Source organism: Brassica napus, chromosome C2 (genome assembly GCF_020379485.1).
Source record: "Brassica napus cultivar Da-Ae chromosome C2, Da-Ae, whole genome shotgun sequence".
Classification (NCBI taxonomy): domain Eukaryota; kingdom Viridiplantae; phylum Streptophyta; class Magnoliopsida; order Brassicales; family Brassicaceae; genus Brassica; species Brassica napus.
The window spans coordinates 5,577,904-5,598,880 of record NC_063445.1 but is presented as its reverse complement, the minus strand read 5'-3'; the positions used below and the strand labels follow the sequence as shown (position 1 = coordinate 5,598,880).

The window sequence follows — 20,977 nt, the reverse complement described above, 5'->3', positions numbered from 1 at the left end:
GACTAAATTAACTAACTAACCACGTTATAAACCCGTAGTTATACTTAAATAGTGTTTACTATACACATAAATAAAAACACTTAGGTAAATTTTAAAGTTTTCAAAAAACATTTATGCATTCCAAAATCTATCCCTAAAAACACATACAATACTACAACATATGTTGGCAAAACCTAAACCAAAGAATATCATGACTCACTACTTTCACTCATCTATGTTGAAAACAATTAAATTTTGTTATATCTTAATTTATATCTCTTAAAACATATGTTAATTACATAATTTCAATTTTTCACTTATCAAAATATTTTTTACAAAAATTTTAAATTATTTCTAAGTAAAACTAGTCCAGACAACTTTCCAGTAAGTCCTCTGGACGACTTTACGGAGGGCAGAAACGTAAAAAAATTTCGGTTTTTTGCTTGTTCACAAGGGGTTGGTTGTAAATTCAATAGCTTTTTAGGTTACTTTTGCATTTGATTCAAGTTTGGGTTTACCTTTGGGTTTGAAATCAAGTTGTGAATCATATTTGACAATTTTCCCTAAAATGTAATTCAGATATTTGGTTGTTGACCTGTACCTCCCGCATGGGTATTTACTTCATTTTTATGGGTCAAATATAAGATTAGTTATCTTTTAAATTATTTTTCATATGGTGTCGGTTAACACATATTGATTGTCGATAGACATTCAAGCATAGGCCTGTCCAATATGGTAAAACCGAACCGAACCGAACCGAAATAGACAATATGGTATGGTTTTGGTATATACCATATAAACCGAATGAATATAATTTTATAAAAACCATAGGATTTGGATATGGTTTGGTTTATAACCGGAACAAAACCGACCAAAAGTAAAAACAAGTAAATATGTACATATTTTATAACGTCACATGAAAAATATATTTGTTATATAAGTTATTCTTTTGTTAATAATTATTACCATATTTTTATAGTAATAAAAAATCATAATTTGAAAAACACTTAAAATATAATTAAATAACAATTCATCGTAACTGAGGCTTTTTATTTTCTTAGTCTTCTTCTTTTAATCATTTTGTTTTCTTTTATCATTGATTAAATTGAAGTGAAGGTTGTACTTTTGATGGATAATAACTAGAAAAAATTCTTCACAATTTTTTTCTTATTTATAAACGAACAGAGTTTCACTCGACGAAGCATGACTTTGATGAACACTGAATATGGAAGAGTGGAAACATTTTGTTTCATACTTCTCTTTTGCTTTTTATTTTTATTTTCAAAATTTCGAGCTTTGATTTTAATTCTAGATTTGATTATTTCATTTGAAGGTATAAGCGTTTTTATTTTTTTGTTCTATTATTTGAAAATATAATATATTTTTAATAAATGACTGCGATGAAAATATGACTCTAAAATTTATATAATATGATCCCAAAATAAATAATTATGTTTTGGTATAAAACCGAATAAACCGAAAACCGGCGGTATATAAACCGAACCGAACCGAAGTAAATATGGATTTAGAACGGTAGTTATATTTTACTAACCGAAATACCGAAAAACCGAAAAAACCAAACCGATATCCGGATTGAACACCCAAGCAAGTAAAATAATATTGCATGTAACTCATATTTTATTTGATGGTATTTTAGTTGTTTCGAATAGTTAGTTTAATTTTATATATGTCTACCTTTTATTTTAAATAATTATTTTAAATAAAAATTTAACTTCTGATATTATCCCCTATATATTAATTCTAGAGCATTACAACATTTTTGTAGTCATGTGTCACTATGAGAATGATTTTTAGAATTCTTGGAGAAATATGTTGGTTCATCTTATCATATATTATAGTTTTTATTAAACTAACCATCAAATTAATTAATAGTGTACAAAAGAATATTCTCTATTATTTCTTTAAATAAAAGCTATGGAATTACCTAATATGATTGATATATATCGCAATTATTTATTATGAATAAAATATATTTAATAACAATTTTTTTTATCTTCCATACTTTTAGTTCAATTTTATATTATTAAAAGAAACTAAACTATCACATTAATCAAAGAATAAAAAAAAATAGATTTTTTCTTATATGTTATCTTTTGAATTTTTTTAAACGACTATAAATTATTAAAATCTAAATTTAATTGTTTTGACTAATGTGATAGTTTATTGTTATTATACGGGAGATTTTGGTATAGTTACCAGTTTTCTTATACGTGAGATTTTGGTATAGTTGAAATCATTTGTTTAAATCATGGATTTTATTGTTATTAAAAGATTTTGTTGTTACTAAACGAATGGATTTAAATTTGGTTTAATGGATTTATTTATATATTTTGTTCAAATATTTTTGCCTTTTGGTTTGCAATGTTTGGTTCGTGCCGACTTGAAATTTCCCGGTTTAGCTAAATTGGATTATTGCAAGTGTCTTTTTTTATATTAGTCAATGACATTAGTTTTATAAAATAACTTATAATTTTATAGTATCGAAAAATTTTAAATGGGGCAAAATTTTATACCCACTAAAAGAAGATAACACTGATAATGAAAGATAATGTGTTATAAGAAGAAGAAGGGATGGTGTGTTACAATCGATCGAAATGATCGATTTATATAGAAGTTAAAAAATATGATTTACTGTGCGTGCATAGTGACGCGGGCTCCACATAATATATGTACACACGAAAATGTCAATTTTTGGTGCATGTATTCTTGACATTCATTCTTCACGTTTATAACACTCCCCCTTGGAGACCGGTGTCACTATCGTCTCTTGCTTAACGTCCTTATTGCCTCGTTAAAAACCTTTCCAGAAAAACCCAATGGAGAAACCGTAAGGTAAAAAGAGTACAACTATGTAAGCTCCCCCTCGAATGAACAGTCATAGATCCTTCTGATGACGCATTCCAATGTGATGGATATGTTTTCTGAATACCAAAGTCGGAAGTGATTTTGTGAAGAGGTCAGCTGCATTATCGCATGATCGGACATATCTTACTTCAGTCTCTTTCTTCTTCACGAGCTCTTGAGTGTATGAGAAGAACTTCGGATGAATATGCTTCGTTCTATCACTTTTGATATATCTGTCCTTTGTTTGAGCAACACATGCTGCATTATCTTCATATGGAATAGTTGGCTCCGTATTTTCGTCAATCCCGCTGCTTGAACAGATGTGTCGGCTTATTGATCTTAGCCATACACATTCTCTACTTGCTTCATGGAGTGCAATGATCTTAGCATAATTTGAAGAAGTAGCCACGAGCGTTTGTTTCTGAGAACGCCAAGATATAGCAGTGCCTCCGATCGTGAAAACGTATCCTGTTTGTGATCGAGCTTTGTGTGGATCTGAAAGATATCCCGCATCTGCAAAACCAACCATTTGACATTTTGAACTTTTAGGATAAAACAAGCCTAAATCAATGGTTCCTTGGAGGTAAGGAAAAACATGTTTAATCCCATTCCAATGTCTTCGAGTTGGAGATGAGCTGAATCTTGCCAAAAGATTCACAGCAAATGATATATCAGGCCGTGTACAATTTGCAAGGTACATCAGCGCTCCAATTGCGCTTAGATATGGTACTTCCGGACTAGGTATCTCTTCTTTCTCCTCAGGTGGTCGAAATGGATCACTTTCAATATTAAGTGACCTAACGGCCATAGGGGTGCTAAGAGGAGTTGATTTATCCATGTTAAATCATTTCAACACTCTTTTAGTGTACGTGGATTGATGCACAAATATACCATTTTGTGAACGTTCTATTTGTAGGCCAAGGCAATACTGTGTCTCTCCAAGATCTTTCATCTCAAATTCTCCTTTGAGATAATCTGATGCCTTTTGTATTTGCTTTTGAGTTCCGATAATGTTAAGATCATCAACATATACCGCGATTATTACAAATCCGGATATTGTTTTCTTGATAAAAACACATGGGCATATAGGATCATTCACATATCCTTCTTTTGTTAAATAAACATTGAGACGATTATACCACATACGTCGAGATTGCTTTAACCCATATAGTGATCTTTGTAATTTTATTGCACATAACTCTTTAGGTTTGGAACTTAATGCTTCTTGGATTTTAAATCCATCAGGAACTTTCATGTAGATATCAGTATCTAATGATGCATATAGATAAGCTGTAACAGCATCCATGAGACGCATCTCTAGATTTTTATCAGCTGCTAGGCTCATCAGGAATTTAAACGTGATTGCATCCATAACTGGAGAATATGTTTCTTCATAATCGATTCCAGGTCTTTGATAAAAAACTTGAGCCACTAGACGAGCTTTGTATCTCGTAACCTCATTTTTCTCATTTCGCTTTCGAACGAAAACCCATTTGTACCCAACTGGTCTCACATCTGCAGGTGTGAGTACAATAGATCCAAATACGTCTCGTTTATTAAGCGAATCAAGTTCGGCTTGTATTGCATCTTTCCATTGTTCCCAATCATGTCTCTTTTGACATTCATAGACAGATTTTGGTTCTGGATCATCGATTTCTTCATTTATTTCACTTGACATAATATATGAAAAAACATCATCAAGATCAGCTGCAAGCGTTTTTTAGATTCTCGTGTATCATCTGCTTTTCCTTGCTCATTTGATATTTTGATACAAGCAGGAGAATTCATGGCTGGTATATGAGATTTAGTTACCGTCTTGGTATCCGCAAATGCATCAGGTACCTGATTAGCTATACTCTGTAAATGCATGATTCCTTGAACATCTAGTTCAGACTCTTTAGTAGGAGGATCAAGATATAATAATGAAGGTACACTCCATTTGATATCATTTTCTACATTTTTGTTTTCTCCCCCTAGAACTGGGAATACTTTCTCATCAAAATGACAATCGGCGAAACGTGCCGTGAAGACGTCACCAGTCTGTGGTTCTAGATATCGTATAATTGATGGAGAATCGCAACCAACATATATTTCCAATCTTCTTTGTGGTCCCATCTTTGTACGTTGTGGTGGTGCTACAGGCACATATACCGCACAACCAAAGATTCTAAAGTGGGAAATGTTTGGTTCTCGACCAAACGCTAACTGTAGTGGGGAATACTTATGGTATGCACTCGGTCTGATCCGAATGAGTGCTTCTGCATGCAAAATGGCATGTCCCCATATAGAGGTTGGAAGTTTTGATCTCATGATCAATGGTCTTGCAATCAATTGCAGACGCTTAATTAAAGATTCGGCCAAACCATTTTGCGTATGAACATGAGCAACCGAATTTTCAACTTCAATTCTCATTACCATACAATAGTCATTGAATGCTTGGGATGTGAATTCACCAGCGTTGTCTAGTCTAACTCTTTTAATAGTATAATCAGGAAACTGTGCTCGCAGTTTGACTATCTGAGTCAGAAATCTTGCAAATGCCACATTTCGAGATGATAATTGACAAACGTGTGACCATCTACTGGATGCGTCAATTATACCATAAAATAGTGGAATGGTCCACAAGGTGGGTGTATAGGTCCACATATATCGTCTTGAATTCTTTCAAGGAACTTTGGTGATTCTTTATCTATTTTGGTTGGCGATGGCCTTATGATCAATTTTCCTAGAGAACATGCAACACATGTCATTTTATTCCCTTGAGAAATCTCCTGGATTTTCAGTGAATAACCATCTGAACTTTCTTTGATTTTACGCATCATTGTAGTGCATGGATGGCCGAGGCGATCATGCCATAATGTGAACTCTTATGGGTTCCGTTTTACTACAAGATTTGATTCGATATCATAGATATAAGTATGGTGTAGCCCCGAAGAAAGTTCTGGAAACTTTTCCAATATGTGTTTTCTACCACATTTCTCAGAAGTTACATACATGTATTTCTTTTTATCCTCAGTTGCAGACTGAGTATCATATCCGTGAAGATATATGTCTTTAAAACTCAACAAATTTCTTTTAGAACTCGGAGAATATAGAGCATTATTTATGGAAAATTTTGTTCCATTCGGCAACGTAAAGTTTGCTTTACCAGTTCCTTCAATCACGTCTGCAGGACCTGATATTGTATTGACGATAATTCTTGTCTGTTTTATATCGGAGAAATATCTCTTTTATCTCAGAATAGTGTGCGTTGTTCCACTATCTGGTATGCATATTTCACGAATCCGTTTTTTGGATTTTGCTTCATTAGCATTTTGATCCATTTCTGAAATTTTCATAAATATTAATAAAAGAAAACATAAAATTCATTCATATAATAATCATATAAGGAAACACACAATAATTATACATTAAAGTGATGTTAAAACATCATTATTTGTTTAAAACAGGAAATGTAATAATTATACATGACAATATTGAAAACTATTCAATAGTCTTATTATAGGCATTTCAGTTCTCTTCAGGAGTAATTTAGTCCAGCTCATTAGCGAAATCGGACGCATCGAGGTACGATGTCCCTTCAAAGTTTTCAGTGAGGTTCACTTCTTTAGCTTTGCCTTTCGTGGACTCTTGATGTAACTTACAGAGATGTGGAGGAGTACGACAGGTACGGGACCAATGTCCTTTACAGTCACATCTGTAACACACTGTCCCACGCTTCTGGGTGGTATCCTCTTGAGTTTTTTTACCCTTAGAAACTTGTTCGGATCTAACCCACTTGTTAGATCCCTTCCATTTGGGATTGTAAGTTTTTCTACGTTTGTTGTTGAAGCGGCGACCATGACCTCGGTTGGTCTGGTTTCTCCTTTCCGAATTTTCAACCGCCGTAGCATTCACTTCAGGAAATGCTTTGGCTCCCGTAGGTTGGGAATTGTGGTTTTTGATCAGGAGCTCATTGTTCTTTTCAGCCAACATGAGCGCAACTATCAATACAGAAAATCTCGTGTACCCGCATTTTCTGTAAATTTCGGGCAAGAAGTGAAACTGTTTGTGGAAAGTATTGTATGTTTTATTTATCATTTCTGCCTCAGAGACAGGGTTACCACAATACTTCAGGAGTGAAACTATCCTCAGGACAGCGGAATTGTAATCCTCAACCTTTTGAAAATCTTGGAATCTCAAATTTTCCTCTCTTCTAGAGCGTGAGGGAGGTTGACTTGTCTCTGGTTATCGAACCTTTCTTTTAAAGCTTACCACAGTTCAGCTGGGTCTTCTATGCTTGCATAGTCGTGCGTTAGATTTTCTTCTAAATGCTTCTTCAGGAAGATTATCGCTTCGGCAATATGCTCGGGTGGTGATTTGTTACCGATTACAATTGTTTCGGTTATCTTTTTCATCACCAGATATGGTTTCACGTTTGTGACTCATCCGACGTAATTTTCGCCAGTTATTTTCAGAACCGGGAACTAGAGTTTCTCGATGTTTGCCATTTGTATTTTGAATCGCAGAGTGATCGTGCTGATAACGTGTTATAAAATAACTTATAATTTTATAGTATCGAGAAATTTTAAATAGGGCAAAATTTTATACCCGCTGGAAGAAGATAACACTGATAATGAAAGAGAATGTGTTATAAGAAGAAGAAAGGATAATGTGTTACAATCAATCGAAATGATCGATTTATATAGAAGTTAAAAAGTAAGATTGTGCGTGCATAGTGACGCGGGCTCCACATAATATACATACACACGAAAATGTCAATTTTCAGTGCGTGTATTCTTGACATTCATTCTTCGCGTTTATAACAATTGGTACAAGTTCCTTTTTGAGAGTAAAAAGACAAAAGATCCACACATCGACAGAAGAACAATAGAACACACAATCCGAACCTACGTAAGTCCTCCAAGCTTTTTCTATGTTCATCACTTGGTGCGCTTCAAGTAGGAACAAGATGAGGAGGCATCATCATCATCATATCATCTCGCAGATGCACCCACATGAAGGAAGCAAGCCCTGCAACTACAACAGAGAAGAAACTCAAACCCCATCTCAACACACTCTTCTTGCTTCTTGTTACAATCTCTTCTCTCTTTACTTTGGCCTCTGAGTTTAGTTTCTCACACACGTCTTCTATTGGAGTAGTAGTACCAGATCTATCATGTATCGATGACGACGACGAGCTTTCACTGTACTGCCTTAGCTGCTCTCTGTTCTCTAGTAGTACAGTGAACAGCTACAGCCTTTGAGCAAGCCTGTTGGACACTTAACGCCCCTCCACAAGAGCTCAGCGTCCGTACGATAACCGGCATGATGGTTTCCACGTGGGGAGCGATTTTGACTCCGTGGGAACGTGTAAGGTCTTCGAAGAGAGAGACTGTGTAGCCACCAGAGTCAGAACCGATCTCTTTGGTTTCAGAAATTTGAGTGAGGAACACATGTAGAGCTTTTGAATCTAAATCTTTCAGAATGGTTCTCAAGTTGCTCATCGCAGTCTTGTTAGTATCTGGATCTTTGTCAAGATCAGCCAACTCTTGCCTAAACGCTGAACCGAGGTTTCTCCCCATTTTTGTTTCCCTCCTTGGCCCCTCTTAAAATAAAAGCCACAACGAAGTCAACAGCAAAATAAAAGCCACAACGAAATGATCACACTCAAATGATTCTAAACCATATTCTTAAAACTTAGAGATGTATATAGAATCATTTGAGTATAAGATAGGTTCGTTTATATCCTAACAACTTAACCGATGATTCTAGTCAATGATCCTAAACCATTTCCTAATCCGGAAACTAAAAAAAGCAACCTTTCCATAAGACGATTATACCAAAACTAATGTTCAGTTCCTAAAAAATCAGAACTTTTAATCGAATTTCTTTGGTAAAAACCGAAAGAAAGTATCATTCTTCTACTGATGAATTTTAAAATGCCTGTAGATAGTTGAGCAAATCGATTCTTAAAAAGTTTGCACCTTTAATAATGATCTGTGAACATAAAATCAATACCCATCGAAATGACTGATGAATAACGAAGCGTACCAGTGTCTGTTGTATAGCGAAAGATTGACCCAAGAATCCGAAAATTAAAGAAAAAACCGCAAGAGTCTGAAAGTCTCTAGATTGCAAGAGAGAGAGCTGGATCTTTCTTCTCCTCTTACGATACGAAGCGAAGAAGAACCAGAAAATTTATTTATATATTTGGTTCAAATATTTTTGCCTTTTGGTTTGCAATGTTTGGTTCGTCCAGACTTGAAATTTTCCGGTTTAGCTAAATTTGATTATTGTAAATGTTGTTTTTATATTAGTCAACTAAGATAAGACATGCGCCTTGGTAAATTTATATGAAAATTATTTAAGAAATATCATATAGAAAATAAAATTTATATTATTGATCGAATTAATATTTTTAGCCCAGAAAAAAAATTTTAAAAAACTTTTTTTTGTTAATTACATAATTTATTTACTAATGAACTAATCCAATTTTTTAAAATATTTTAGGTCAAAAAATTATTTATCACATAAAAACCTAACGTTTGCCGAAAAATTTCATGCCTACTATTTGGTAACAATGAAACTATGTCAGCTCGGTTTTATATCATGATTTAGCAATTTAAAAATTAATTATGGTTATTATAAGTTTATGTTCACGTGCCAATCCTATCTATCTTCGACATTTTTCTCTTTTTGTATCATTTTGGTTATTACTCAATATAAATATTAATTTTTGAGTTTATTCTAATTTTTTTTTTTATTTTGGCATGAGATTTAGAAAATGTTTAAGATTCAAAATTATTAAAGAGATATATACTTAGGTTAAGATCTGCGTTTTTTGCATAATAAATATTTTATATTTATTACTTATTTTATATTTTTCTGCCTATTATGAAATAATAAAATAATAATTATATATTAAATAACTAAGAAATCGGTTACTATTATGTAATAAATTGGCTTGCACATATAAATCAAATGACCGCTCTTGTTTATTTGCAATCATTTTAGGATAAATAAATCAAAACAATCAATCTTATCTATCGTATATGATATATAATTAAATTTAAACGATATGAAGTATATATATATATATTAACATAAACACCTATTAAAATAAAATTATTTATTTATATGATTTTATTACATTGTATCTTATTATAGAAAAAAATTTAAACATTGATCACATAAGTTTATATAAGACTTTTAACAGTTTTATTAATTTATACTTGTTTTGAAAAATTCAAAATACAACATATACAAAAAATCTAAAATTTTAATATATGATTAATTAATTGTGTAATTTATTTTAATAATAAAGAATTACACAAAAATGATAAAAAAATACATATTATTAGCAAATCTTCATTATTTAAAATCATTAATTACTATATATATATCATAATCACATTAGGTAATTCCGTATGTTTTATTTAAGGAAATAATATATAATAAATTTTAATTTGATAAATGAATGGTCCATAATAGACATACTATATAATATAACATTTTCTAGCAATTTAATTTTGGATTAACAAAATTCTCAATTGATTTTCAAGCCGCCACGTAAACAAATTAACATTCCAATTAAGTGACAATTTAGCATGACACTTTTTTAATTAGTACAAACTACAGGTTCCAAACTTTTTAAATGTTTCTCTATTAATATATAGAGAATGTTAAACTATTGATCATTAATTTTTAACATAATAATTTTAACAGTTTTAGTAATTTTGTCATTTATAAAAAGTCAAAATATAACATATACGAAAAAAATCTATATTTTAATTTTATAGCTAATTTGATTGTTTAATTATTTTAATAATATAAAATTAAACAAAAACGATGGATGATATATAAATTGTTATCAAATCTTTATTAATAGAATCATTAATTGTCATATATATATTAGTCATATTTGGTAATTCCGTAGCTTTTATTTAAGGAAAGAAAAGAAAATAGTAATTGTACGTACTTTTCATTAATTTTATGATTAGTTTAATAAAAAGTATAATGTTCCCGATTAATTTATAAGGGATGACATTGGCAGTTGGCACCAGTTCTTTTTGATCCACACATTGACAGAAGAACAATAAAACACACAATCCGAACCTACTAAGTTCTAAGCTTTTTCTATGTTCATCACTTGGTGCGCTTCAAGTAGGAACAAGATGAGGAGGCATCATCATCATATCATCTCGCAGATGCACCCAGATGAAGGAGTAAGCAAACCCTGCAACCACAACAGAGAAGAAACTCAAAACTCATCTCAACACACTCTTCTTGCTTCTTGTTACAGTCTCTTCTGTCTTAACTTTGGCCTCTGACTTTGGTTTCTCACAGATGTCTTCTGTTGGAGTAGTAGTACCAGACCTATCATGTATCGATGACGATGATGAGCTTTCACTGTACTGCCTTAGCTGCTCTCTGTTCTCTAGCAGTACACTGAACGAATCTTGTCTGAAACCGTGCCTGCTACGTTCTGCCGTCTCTTCTTCTTGTTTCGTCTTGACCTTCTCGAGTGATTGCTCACAGAGCAAACGGAGTCGTTGAACTCAGAGCTTCTGCTCCTCTGATAGAAGCAAACCGACTCCATATTATCACCTTCTCCACCAGAGAACTGAATCTTGCAGTTCTCTCCATCAGCCTCTCTTATCAATCTCTCTGCTGTACCCAAGGTCTCATGAACAGCCACTCTAACAAAATACACCTCATCATCCACGTGTTTCTCCATCTCATGCAACACAAGCTCCACCTCAGAAGACAAACTCTTGGGGTTCAGATACTTCATCAGGAAGTTAAGCATCTGCACAGCCAAAACCCGTTTCTGAGCATCACCCTCCACAACGCCCAACTCCAAAATCCTCAGCCCCGACTTCACAAAAAGCCTCGCGTACGCCTCAACTGTAAAAGCATTGCGCTTAGCGAGAGCTATCACAAGCGCCATGTGAGACTCAGAAGCGGCTTCGAGAGAAACAGCTAAGCTCTGTCAAAGGGTATTAACCATTTCGCTAGAAGCAAAACGCCAGCTGTCGCAGTCCACAAGTGACTTCAAGCAGAGAGAAGCTCCCAAACCAAGATGCTGAGAATCTAAAAGAGAATCAGAGAGAGGTTTACAAAGAGAATGGATCACGTTCCTTTTCTTGTCTTCCGCCATTGCGGGGTCGATTCCGTATCTAGCAATAGCAGCAACCGCCTTTGAGCAAGCCTGTTGGACACTTAACGCCCCTCCACAAGAGCTCAGCGTCCTTACGATAACCGGCATGATTGTTTCCACATGGGGAGAGATTTTGACTCCGTGTGCACGTGCAAGGTCTTCAAAGAGAGAGACCGTGTAGCCACCGCCAGAGTCAGAACCGATCTCTTTGGTTTCAGAAAGTTGAGCGAGAAACACATGTAGAGCTTTTGCGTCCAAATCTTTCACAATGGTTCTCAAGTTGCTCATTGCAGTCTTGTTGAACCGAGGTTTCTCCCCATTTTTGTTTCCCTCCTTTGATCCCTCTGAGAATAAAATCCACAACGAAGTCACCAACAAGCTAGATCATAACCTAAAAGACCTTTGACCTTTTGATCAAAATACATACAAATCATTTGAGTATAAGATTAGATTCTCTAATCCTAACAACTCTACCGAATGATCTGTAACGACCGTAACCCGGTCTATTGGTCTAATTGAATTTTCCTTTAGACTAAACCAGATGGTTTGGTTTTCTTCTAATTATTTAATTATTGTTAATCCCGTACTCCACCCATTTGCCCTAACCTATACGTGTGTGTGTTATCATACCTAGTATATATATATAAGAAAGCATGAGCCGCCATTGCACCTTTTTTTTTTTTATCAATCCTCCATCTCCACACACGTGCTCTCCCTTCCGCCATCGCTCATGTTCTCCTTCTATGATTGACGATCATTAGCGGCGTGGAGGAAGAGATGATTAACGTCGAAGCCGCCGCATCTCATCGCTTATGTCCGTTCTTCACCACCGGAGTAGTAGCCATGCCACCACACGCTTCGTTCTGTGCCGCCGCGTCCATGATGGTGAAGTTATGTATCGGATCCGTTAGATGGTGAACATGACCGAGATGAGGAGATAACTTGAAGGCGGAGCCACCATCTCATCACCACCGTCAACCACTGATTCGCGCCGGCACGAGCCACAAGCCACCACCTGAGAGCCATGTCCTCGTCAATGGAGTTATCGCAAGCCATCATTGTCGAGATCCGAGCAAGTGAGATCATGGTCTCACACTTTCTTGTGTAGCAAGCTTATTCTCCTCCACCTTTGATTGATCTCTAGTCATCAGCTCCGGTCTGGTCTTCCCGTTGACGTCGTCATAGCCATGTCATCAATGCCATCAAGCGCTTCATGTTTGTGTCCGTTTCATCTCATGTTGCAAATCGTATATATATGATCATGTGATGTACGTAATACCATGTGACGTTCACGTTACGTAAAGATCTCAACACGTGCTCTTTGGTCAAGCTAAACCAAGGTTAGGGTTGTCTACCTAAATACTTGATTCTTACGTCAAGTTCTATAAAGTATAGACCATAATCTAATCACTTTTTTTTTTCCTTTGTATAATAATGTTTTATGTTCCAATTGGCCGGAGGTGCCACTTTCTCAAGCCAAGGCGAAAGGCATTATTATATTAAGACGTTTCCTTGTTCCACAAGTCAACCTGTTTTGCTTCTTGGTTGATTTCTTTATCTCTAAGCTTGGCTAAGGTGAGGGTATTTTCTCGAATTCCTCTTACACGGCTTAGGACCTTGAATAAGTATAATTTATTTCTAATGTGTTTCCATCTGTGTGAAATCGAGTCTGTTATTGCTTGTTTAGTTTTTAGGTTCTTTGCTTAAACCGGAACTGGGTGTTAGAGGATTCAACAATGATTGTTTCATTTAAAATTGGTAAATAAAAATAGTTCTTTTATTAGAAGTCATGTGATTGTTTGAGACGGATACAGAGACGGACTTCTGTATGCCGGATTGTGTGGAGGTTATGGTCAGCTATAGTCGACCGGTTGACGCGTAACCCAGGAGGTCGATAAATCGTCTACGGGCGTGTGTTACCGAGCACTTGTTCAGTGTGTGTATGAACCGAGCACCTTTTCGGTAGTGTTTTGGCCTGTTAGTGGGCAGCGAGTGTGCACCTCGCTAGGACTGTTGTGTGATCTTTGGGTACTTTAGGTACCGTGTTTGCAACGTGTTAGGATTAAATTATATTTATTCGGAGTGCTCTGTCCGGGTCCATGGACTTCGGGATTAGTATCCCATACCTCACTGAGTGACTTCCCCGTTACTCACCCCTCATTTGCCCCTTGCAGGTGAGACAGATGAGTATATGATATTTGGACGTATTGGTGCTACTGGACTTTTTATTCGGATTTTTATTTAGGCTTTGGGTGAGTGTAATTGGGTATATGGGCTTTTATTATACGAGATATTGTTGGTGGCCCGCTGTTCTCCGGATTGGAGGTGACGGGTGTCACAATTTGGTATCAGAGCCAGGTTCCGTCCCGGCCTCGACCCGGGATGGCGATTAGGGGATTCGGTTTTCTACGTTTAAAAAAAAGTATAAAATAATTTATATATATATATATATATATATATATAATAAAAAAAATGTTTGCAAAGTTTTTTTAGCACCATTCTGTCGAGTAACTACTAACTCAATTGTCTTTTTTTTTTAATGACGATGAGTAAAATCATCGTCATTCATCCTTCGACTAACATGGTTCTAGCCAGATGTTCAGTAGCAGATGTGTGATGTCTCAGTTCATCAGTTTTCTCAGGAGTTATCAGTTTCTTCGGTCATGATTCCGAGATTATCCATGAGTGGATATGTGCCGTTTCTGCTTCCACCCTACTTCAAGCAATCGTTCCACGAGTTTTGTTACTGGAGATTACATGGTGTGACGTATGAGCCATTGGTTGGCATGTGTTGTTTTGTGTACGAGTATATTGACAATTTTGGAGGTATATTTGGTTTGTGAACTCGTGGAGATCGCTATTGAATTGGGGTGCAGCAGCTTGCGTTGTGTTGATATTGGAGTTACGCTTGGTTTTGTTGCCTAGTTTTTGGCAGTGTTGATCATTTCAGAGTTGTTTCAGTTCAGACAGCTGACATATGACATTGGGAGTTATTTATATTCGAGTTGTACCAGTTATGTGTGGATGAATCGAGTTATTCAGAGATTCGTCAAAGATTGAGCTGAGATTATGCAATGTCATCTTTGGGAGGGATTGGCTGTCACGACAATTAGTAGTGCTGGATTGCCTGAGGGCAAGAGTTGATATTCCTAGAGCAGACGAGAGTTTTATTGCCTCCATGCTTTATGATGAGGAGTTACTGGATACATGAGCAAATGGATTTTTGGCGACCATTTCGATGGTTAAAGATGATGTACAACACGAGATGAAGGACCTTCCAGTTATTGTAGAGTATGGGAATGTATTTGAGGCATGTGGAAGGGTTTTTACCAGACAGAGGAGACATTCTTATGATCGAGTTGGACTCATGGACAGAACCGGTTTCACGAAGCGCGAGCGGAGATGGCTGAGCTGAAAGGGCATATAGAAAATTTAGCGGCTAAGGATTTTATCAGACCGAGTATTTCACCATAGAGACCACCAGTGTTGTTACAACGATGAGAGATGGGAGCTTAAGACTTTGTATCGACTACAGAGGTTTGAACAAGTGGCCATTAAGGATAAGTGCCGTTTCCGCATATTGGTGATTTGTTGTATTAGTTGCATGGAGGTTCATGGTACTTGAAGATTGACTTGGCATCAGTATACCATCAGATTGCTATAGCTGAGGAGTATTTACGGATGTGGATTTTGTATATGTTATGGATATTATGAGTTGTAGTGATACCACTAGCTCAATGAAGGCACCGTTAGCATTCGTGAAGCTTATGAATGACGTTTTCGTAAACACTTGGATAAGTGCGCAATTGTATTCATCGACGACATCCTGATTTATTCTTGGAGCAGAGAGGAGCATGTTGAGCAGTTACGGATTGTGTTAGGTAAGCTTGGAGAGCATAAATTGGTTGCTAACGAAGTAGGTGTAGTTTCTGGAAAAGGGTAAAAAAAATTTTGGATTTTGTGGGTCACGTGTTTCAGAAGCAGGAGTTGCTGCATATTCAGAAAAGAGTTATAAGTTCAGAGTGGCCGACACGTAAGAGGTACATATATATGAAGTGTTACTATCATTGGCCTAGAGTGAAAAAAAAAATGTAGCTACATTGTATCTCCATGTCAGACTTGTCAGATGGTTAAAACAGTACATTAGCTATTTAAGGGATTATTACACAATTTACTTTTTCCAGATTGGAAATGAGATATGTTGATTATGGGTTTACTTATTGGACTACCGGAGTCAAGTTTCATAAAGAATAATATATGAGCAATCATGGACCGTATCGCTGAGCTAAAATCTAGAGGACATGTCCAGGACTTGTGCTTAAGCTCGCGAGGAAAAAAAAAAAATTCAGGAAAATATCTACCATTGAAATAGTTCATGTATAGTAACAGTTATTACTCGAGCATTCAGATATCACCTTATGAAGCCTCTTTATGGAAGATCATTCGCACACATACTATGATAGACCAAAGTGGGGAAGCACTCTAATGTATAGCAACCAATGGTTTAAGGGACGTTGAAGCAAATAGAAATGCTCAAGAACAACCTAAAAAAAAAATGTTTACACCTATTCAGCCAGAGAAGATCCGGGAGACCGAGATCCAAAGAATATTGCCTATCATTTTCTTTTAGGATGTTATTGGACAGTCGACTAAACATTTGGGAAGAATTCCGATTAAGTAGGAAAGAATTGTAACGACCGTAACCCGGTCTATTGGTCTAATTGAATTTTCCTTTAGACTAAACCAGATGGTTTGGTTTTCTTCTAATTATTTAATTATTGTTAATCCCGTACTCCACCCATTTGCCCTAACCTATACGTGTGTGTGTTATCATACCTAGTATATATATATAAGAAAGCATGAGCCGCCATTGCACCTTTTTTTTTTATCAATCCTCCATCTCCACACACGTGCTCTCCCTTCCGCCATCGCTCATGTTCTCCTTCTATGATTGACGATCATTAGCGGCGTGGAGGAAGAGATGATTAACGTCGAAGCCGCCGCATCTCATCGCTTATGTCCGTTCTTCACCACCGGAGTAGTAGCCATGCCACCACACGCTTCGTTCTGTGCCGCCGCGTCCATGATGGTGAAGTTATGTATCGGATCCGTTAGATGGTGAACATGACCGAGATGAGGAGATAACTTGAAGGCGGAGCCACCATCTCATCACCACCGTCAACCACTGATTCGCGCCGGCACGAGCCACAAGCCACCACCTGAGAGCCATGTCCTCGTCAATGGAGTTATCGCAAGCCATCATTGTCGAGATCCGAGCAAGTGAGATCATGGTCTCACACTTTCTTGTGTAGCAAGCTTATTCTCCTCCACCTTTGATTGATCTCTAGTCATCAGCTCCGGTCTGGTCTTCCCGTTGACGTCGTCATAGCCATGTCATCAATGCCATCAAGCGCTTCATGTTTGTGTCCGTTTCATCTCATGTTGCAAATCGTATATATATGATCATGTGATGTACGTAATACCATGTGACGTTCACGTTACGTAAAGATCTCAACACGTGCTCTTTGGTCAAGCTAAACCAAGGTTAGGGTTGTCTACCTAAATACTTGATTATTACGTCAAGTTCTATAAAGTATAGACCATAATCTAATCACTTTTTTTTTCCTTTGTATAATAATGTTTTATGTTCCAATTGGCCGGAGGTGCCACTTTCTCAAGCCAAGGCGAAAGGCATTATTATATTAAGACGTTTCCTTGTTCCACAAGTCAACCTGTTTTGCTTCTTGGTTGATTTCTTTATCTCTAAGCATGGCTAAGGTGAGGGTATTTTCTCGAATTCCTCTTACACGGCTTAGGACCTTGAATAAGTATAATTTATTTCTAATGTATTTTCGTCTGTGTGAAATCGAGTCTGTTATTGCTTGTTTAGTTTTTAGGTTCTTTGCTTAAACCGGAACTAGGGTGTTAGAGGATTCAACAATGATTGTTTCATTTAAAATTGGTAAATAAAAATAGTTCTTTTATTAGAAGTTATGTGATTGTTTGAGACGGATACAGAGACGGACTTCTGTATGCCGGATTGTGTGGAGGTTATGGTCAGCTATAGTCGACCGGTTGACGCGTAACCCAGGAGGTCGATAAATCGTCTACGGGCGTGTGTTACCGAGCACTTGTTCGGTGTGTGTATGAACCGAGCACCTTTTCGGTAGTGTTTTGGCCTGTTAGTGGGCAGCGAGTGTGCACCTCGCTAGGACTGTTGTGTGATCTTTGGGTACTTTAGGTACCGTGTTTGCAACGTGTTAGGATTAAATTATATTTATTCGGAGTGCTCTGTCCGGGTCCATGGACTTCGGGATTAGTATCCCATACCTCACTGAGTGACTTCCCCGTTACTCACCTCTCATTTGCCCTTTGCAGGTGAGACAGATGAGTATATGATATTTGGACGGATTGGTGCTACTGGACTTTTTATTCGGATTTTTATTTAGGCTTTGGGTGAGTGTAATTGGGTATATGGGCTTTTATTATACGAGATATTGTTGGTGGCCCGCTGTTCTCTGGATTGGAGGTGACGGGTGTCACATGATCATTACTCAAATGATTCTAAACCATATCTTAAACAAGATATACACAACTTAGAGATGTATGTATATACAATCATTTGAGTATAAGATGGATTCTTTTATATCCTAACAACTTAACCGAAATGATCAGTCATAGTCAATGATTCTAAACCATATCCTAATCAGGAAACTAAAAAAAAAGGCAATATTTTCATAAGAGGATTACGCCATAACTAATGTTTAGTTCCTAAAAAATCAGAACTTTTAATCGAATTTCTTTGGTAAAAACCGAAAGAAAGAATCATTCTTCTACTGATGAATTTTAAAATGCCTGTAGATAGTTGAGCAAATCGATTCTTAAAAAGTTTGCACCTTTAATAATGATCTGTGAACATAACATCAATACCCATCGAAATGACTGATGAATAACGAAGAATCTGAAAATTAAAGAAAAAACCGCAAGAGTCTGAAAGTCTCTAGATTGCAAGAGAGAGAGATGGATCTTTCTTCTCCTCTTACGATACGACGCGAAGAAAACCAGAAAAAAAAAAAGGATTCAACTTTGATTTTTGAACTTTGAGAGCGTTTGGGTGCGATGAGCGCGGGTTTAATTATGGCAACTCTCCGTAACTTTTGCGTCTTAAAGCAAATCAAATCTACCCCCCTTAACTTCTCTGTTTTTACTTTATTAGTACTTATGTTTCGAAATTATCATTTTCATCCTATGTGATTTAGTGTAATTTTTGGCCCTGGTAAAATTCACCATTTTTTAATGGCCAATTTTGGTCAGTTTGCATTTAAGTTCAGGAAAATCTTAGTATCATTTGATTTCTATTTCCTTATTTCTTTCATAATCATTCCTTTGTTTTGGTCTAAATATAATTTTATGATTTCGAGTAGGCAACACAAGATCTTTTAACTATCATTTTCCAAATGACTTCTTTACTGTTCTTTAGGCTTAATGTTGCTTTAAGTTGCTAACAATGAGATTCAGTACGAAAAATAAGTAAATAACCATGATTTGTGATTTCAAGACCAAGCTAGTGTTGCGAGTCTTGTGACATTGTCCAGTCACGTTGAGAACAAACATGGTTAACATTTTAAAACAAACAAAAAAAGTCAAAGATACTCAATTAACTATGTCAAGATCAGATTAAATAACAAAAGATTCTAGTTTAAGAAATAGTTAGCTAGCTTCATTTCTGATGATCTTAGGTTCTCACATGTCTTTGGGACAACAGTTTGTTTGACTAAAAAAAACTGTAAAAATAGACAGTGGACTCTGATCTTGATCCACACCTTGCTTGCACTCTTGTTCCTTCTTTACTCAGGTTTTGCTTACCAGGGAGCAGATGAAGTTGCTTTGAACTCAGACTCCAGATTGTCAAGCTCTACCCCACGATCTCTTGCACATGACTCCATCTGACATATCTTCTCTTTCAGATCCACTTGTTGCTTCTCCAGCTCAAGAATCTTGTGTTCCATCTCACCAAACTCTTCTTTAAGAGCCATTACCTCTTTGTCTAGACCATTTTTCTCATCTCTATTGCCTTTTGTTGTCTATCTTTGAGAGCCAAGAGTTCGTTGATCCGTGTCAGAGGCGCTGCAACGTCGAAACCGTGTTTCTTCAGCTTGGCAAAAGACACTTCGAGGCTATCTAGCTGGCTAGCAAAGACACGTCTATGTTGGACCAATATTCTCTTTGTGCTTAGGTTCGAGATGAGCTTGCAAGACCGGTTTAGGTGGGTTGCAAAGACCGGTTCGATTCCAAAATTATTACCGTTAGGAGAAACGCATGCGTTTTGTGGCGATCGAAACCGACTCAAACCTTTAAGAGAAATATAGCCGTTACGAAGGCGCTAGCTTCTCTATAAATATACAATACCCCAACTCAAAAACACTACACTTTTATAATCAGACAACAAACCAAACTCATAAACACTATAATCAGACAAAAAACCAAACCATTGTTTCTCCTTCTTTCTTCTCCAATGATATTGATGTCCGAAGAAGACCGCTGAATATCAAAATACAAACCTCCAACCTCCTTCTACTAAAACTCTCTCTCTCTCTGTAGTAATCTTTTAATCAAGTTTCTGTGCAATGGAGAAACCACCGGAGGCCCAAAGACCAAACCGGTATCGAAATCGATCAGTGCCCGTCCGGAGGATCACTCGTTTCCTGAAGAAAGGCTCAAAGACTCAGTGGTGGAGCTTCATGTTTACATGGCGCCGTCGTCCTCCTCGAGTACCTCACTGCTGAATTAAGTATCTCGATTCAGATCTGATTTTTGATTAGCCAAAATCATTGTCTGATTTCTAAGATCTGTGGTGATTCAGGTGTTAGAGAGCTTGCTGCCAGAGACAACAAGAAGTCCGTCGATAGTTCCAAGCCCATCTTCTTCTTTTGCAGATTAGGAACTATCAACCTTTTACCAAATTTTTCTTTTATTTTTGTCAAACTTTTT

General features: G+C 36.3%; 2 protein-coding genes across 2 annotated transcripts; both read right to left on the bottom strand.

Annotated features, from left to right (window-relative positions):
- Positions 1 to 7,500: 7,500 nt before the first annotated feature.
- Positions 7,501 to 8,997, bottom strand: LOC125581338 (protein SINE2-like). Its single transcript, XM_048746587.1, has 2 exons — positions 8,878 to 8,997; positions 7,501 to 8,431 (listed from the first exon to the last, which is right to left on the bottom strand). Exon 2 carries the CDS (start codon positions 8,406 to 8,408, stop codon positions 8,028 to 8,030), a length of 381 nt encoding a protein of 126 aa, XP_048602544.1. The 5' UTR covers positions 8,409 to 8,431; positions 8,878 to 8,997; the 3' UTR covers positions 7,501 to 8,027.
- Positions 8,998 to 10,985: 1,988 nt separating this feature from the next.
- Positions 10,986 to 20,022, bottom strand: LOC125582126 (protein SINE2-like). Its single transcript, XM_048748645.1, has 6 exons — positions 19,853 to 20,022; positions 12,387 to 12,393; positions 11,963 to 12,328; positions 11,417 to 11,815; positions 11,108 to 11,342; positions 10,986 to 11,062 (listed from the first exon to the last, which is right to left on the bottom strand). The coding sequence occupies exons 1-6, from the start codon at positions 20,020 to 20,022 to the stop codon at positions 10,986 to 10,988; spliced, it is 1,254 nt and encodes a 417-aa protein (XP_048604602.1).
- Between the last annotated feature and the right edge of the window lie 955 nt (positions 20,023 to 20,977).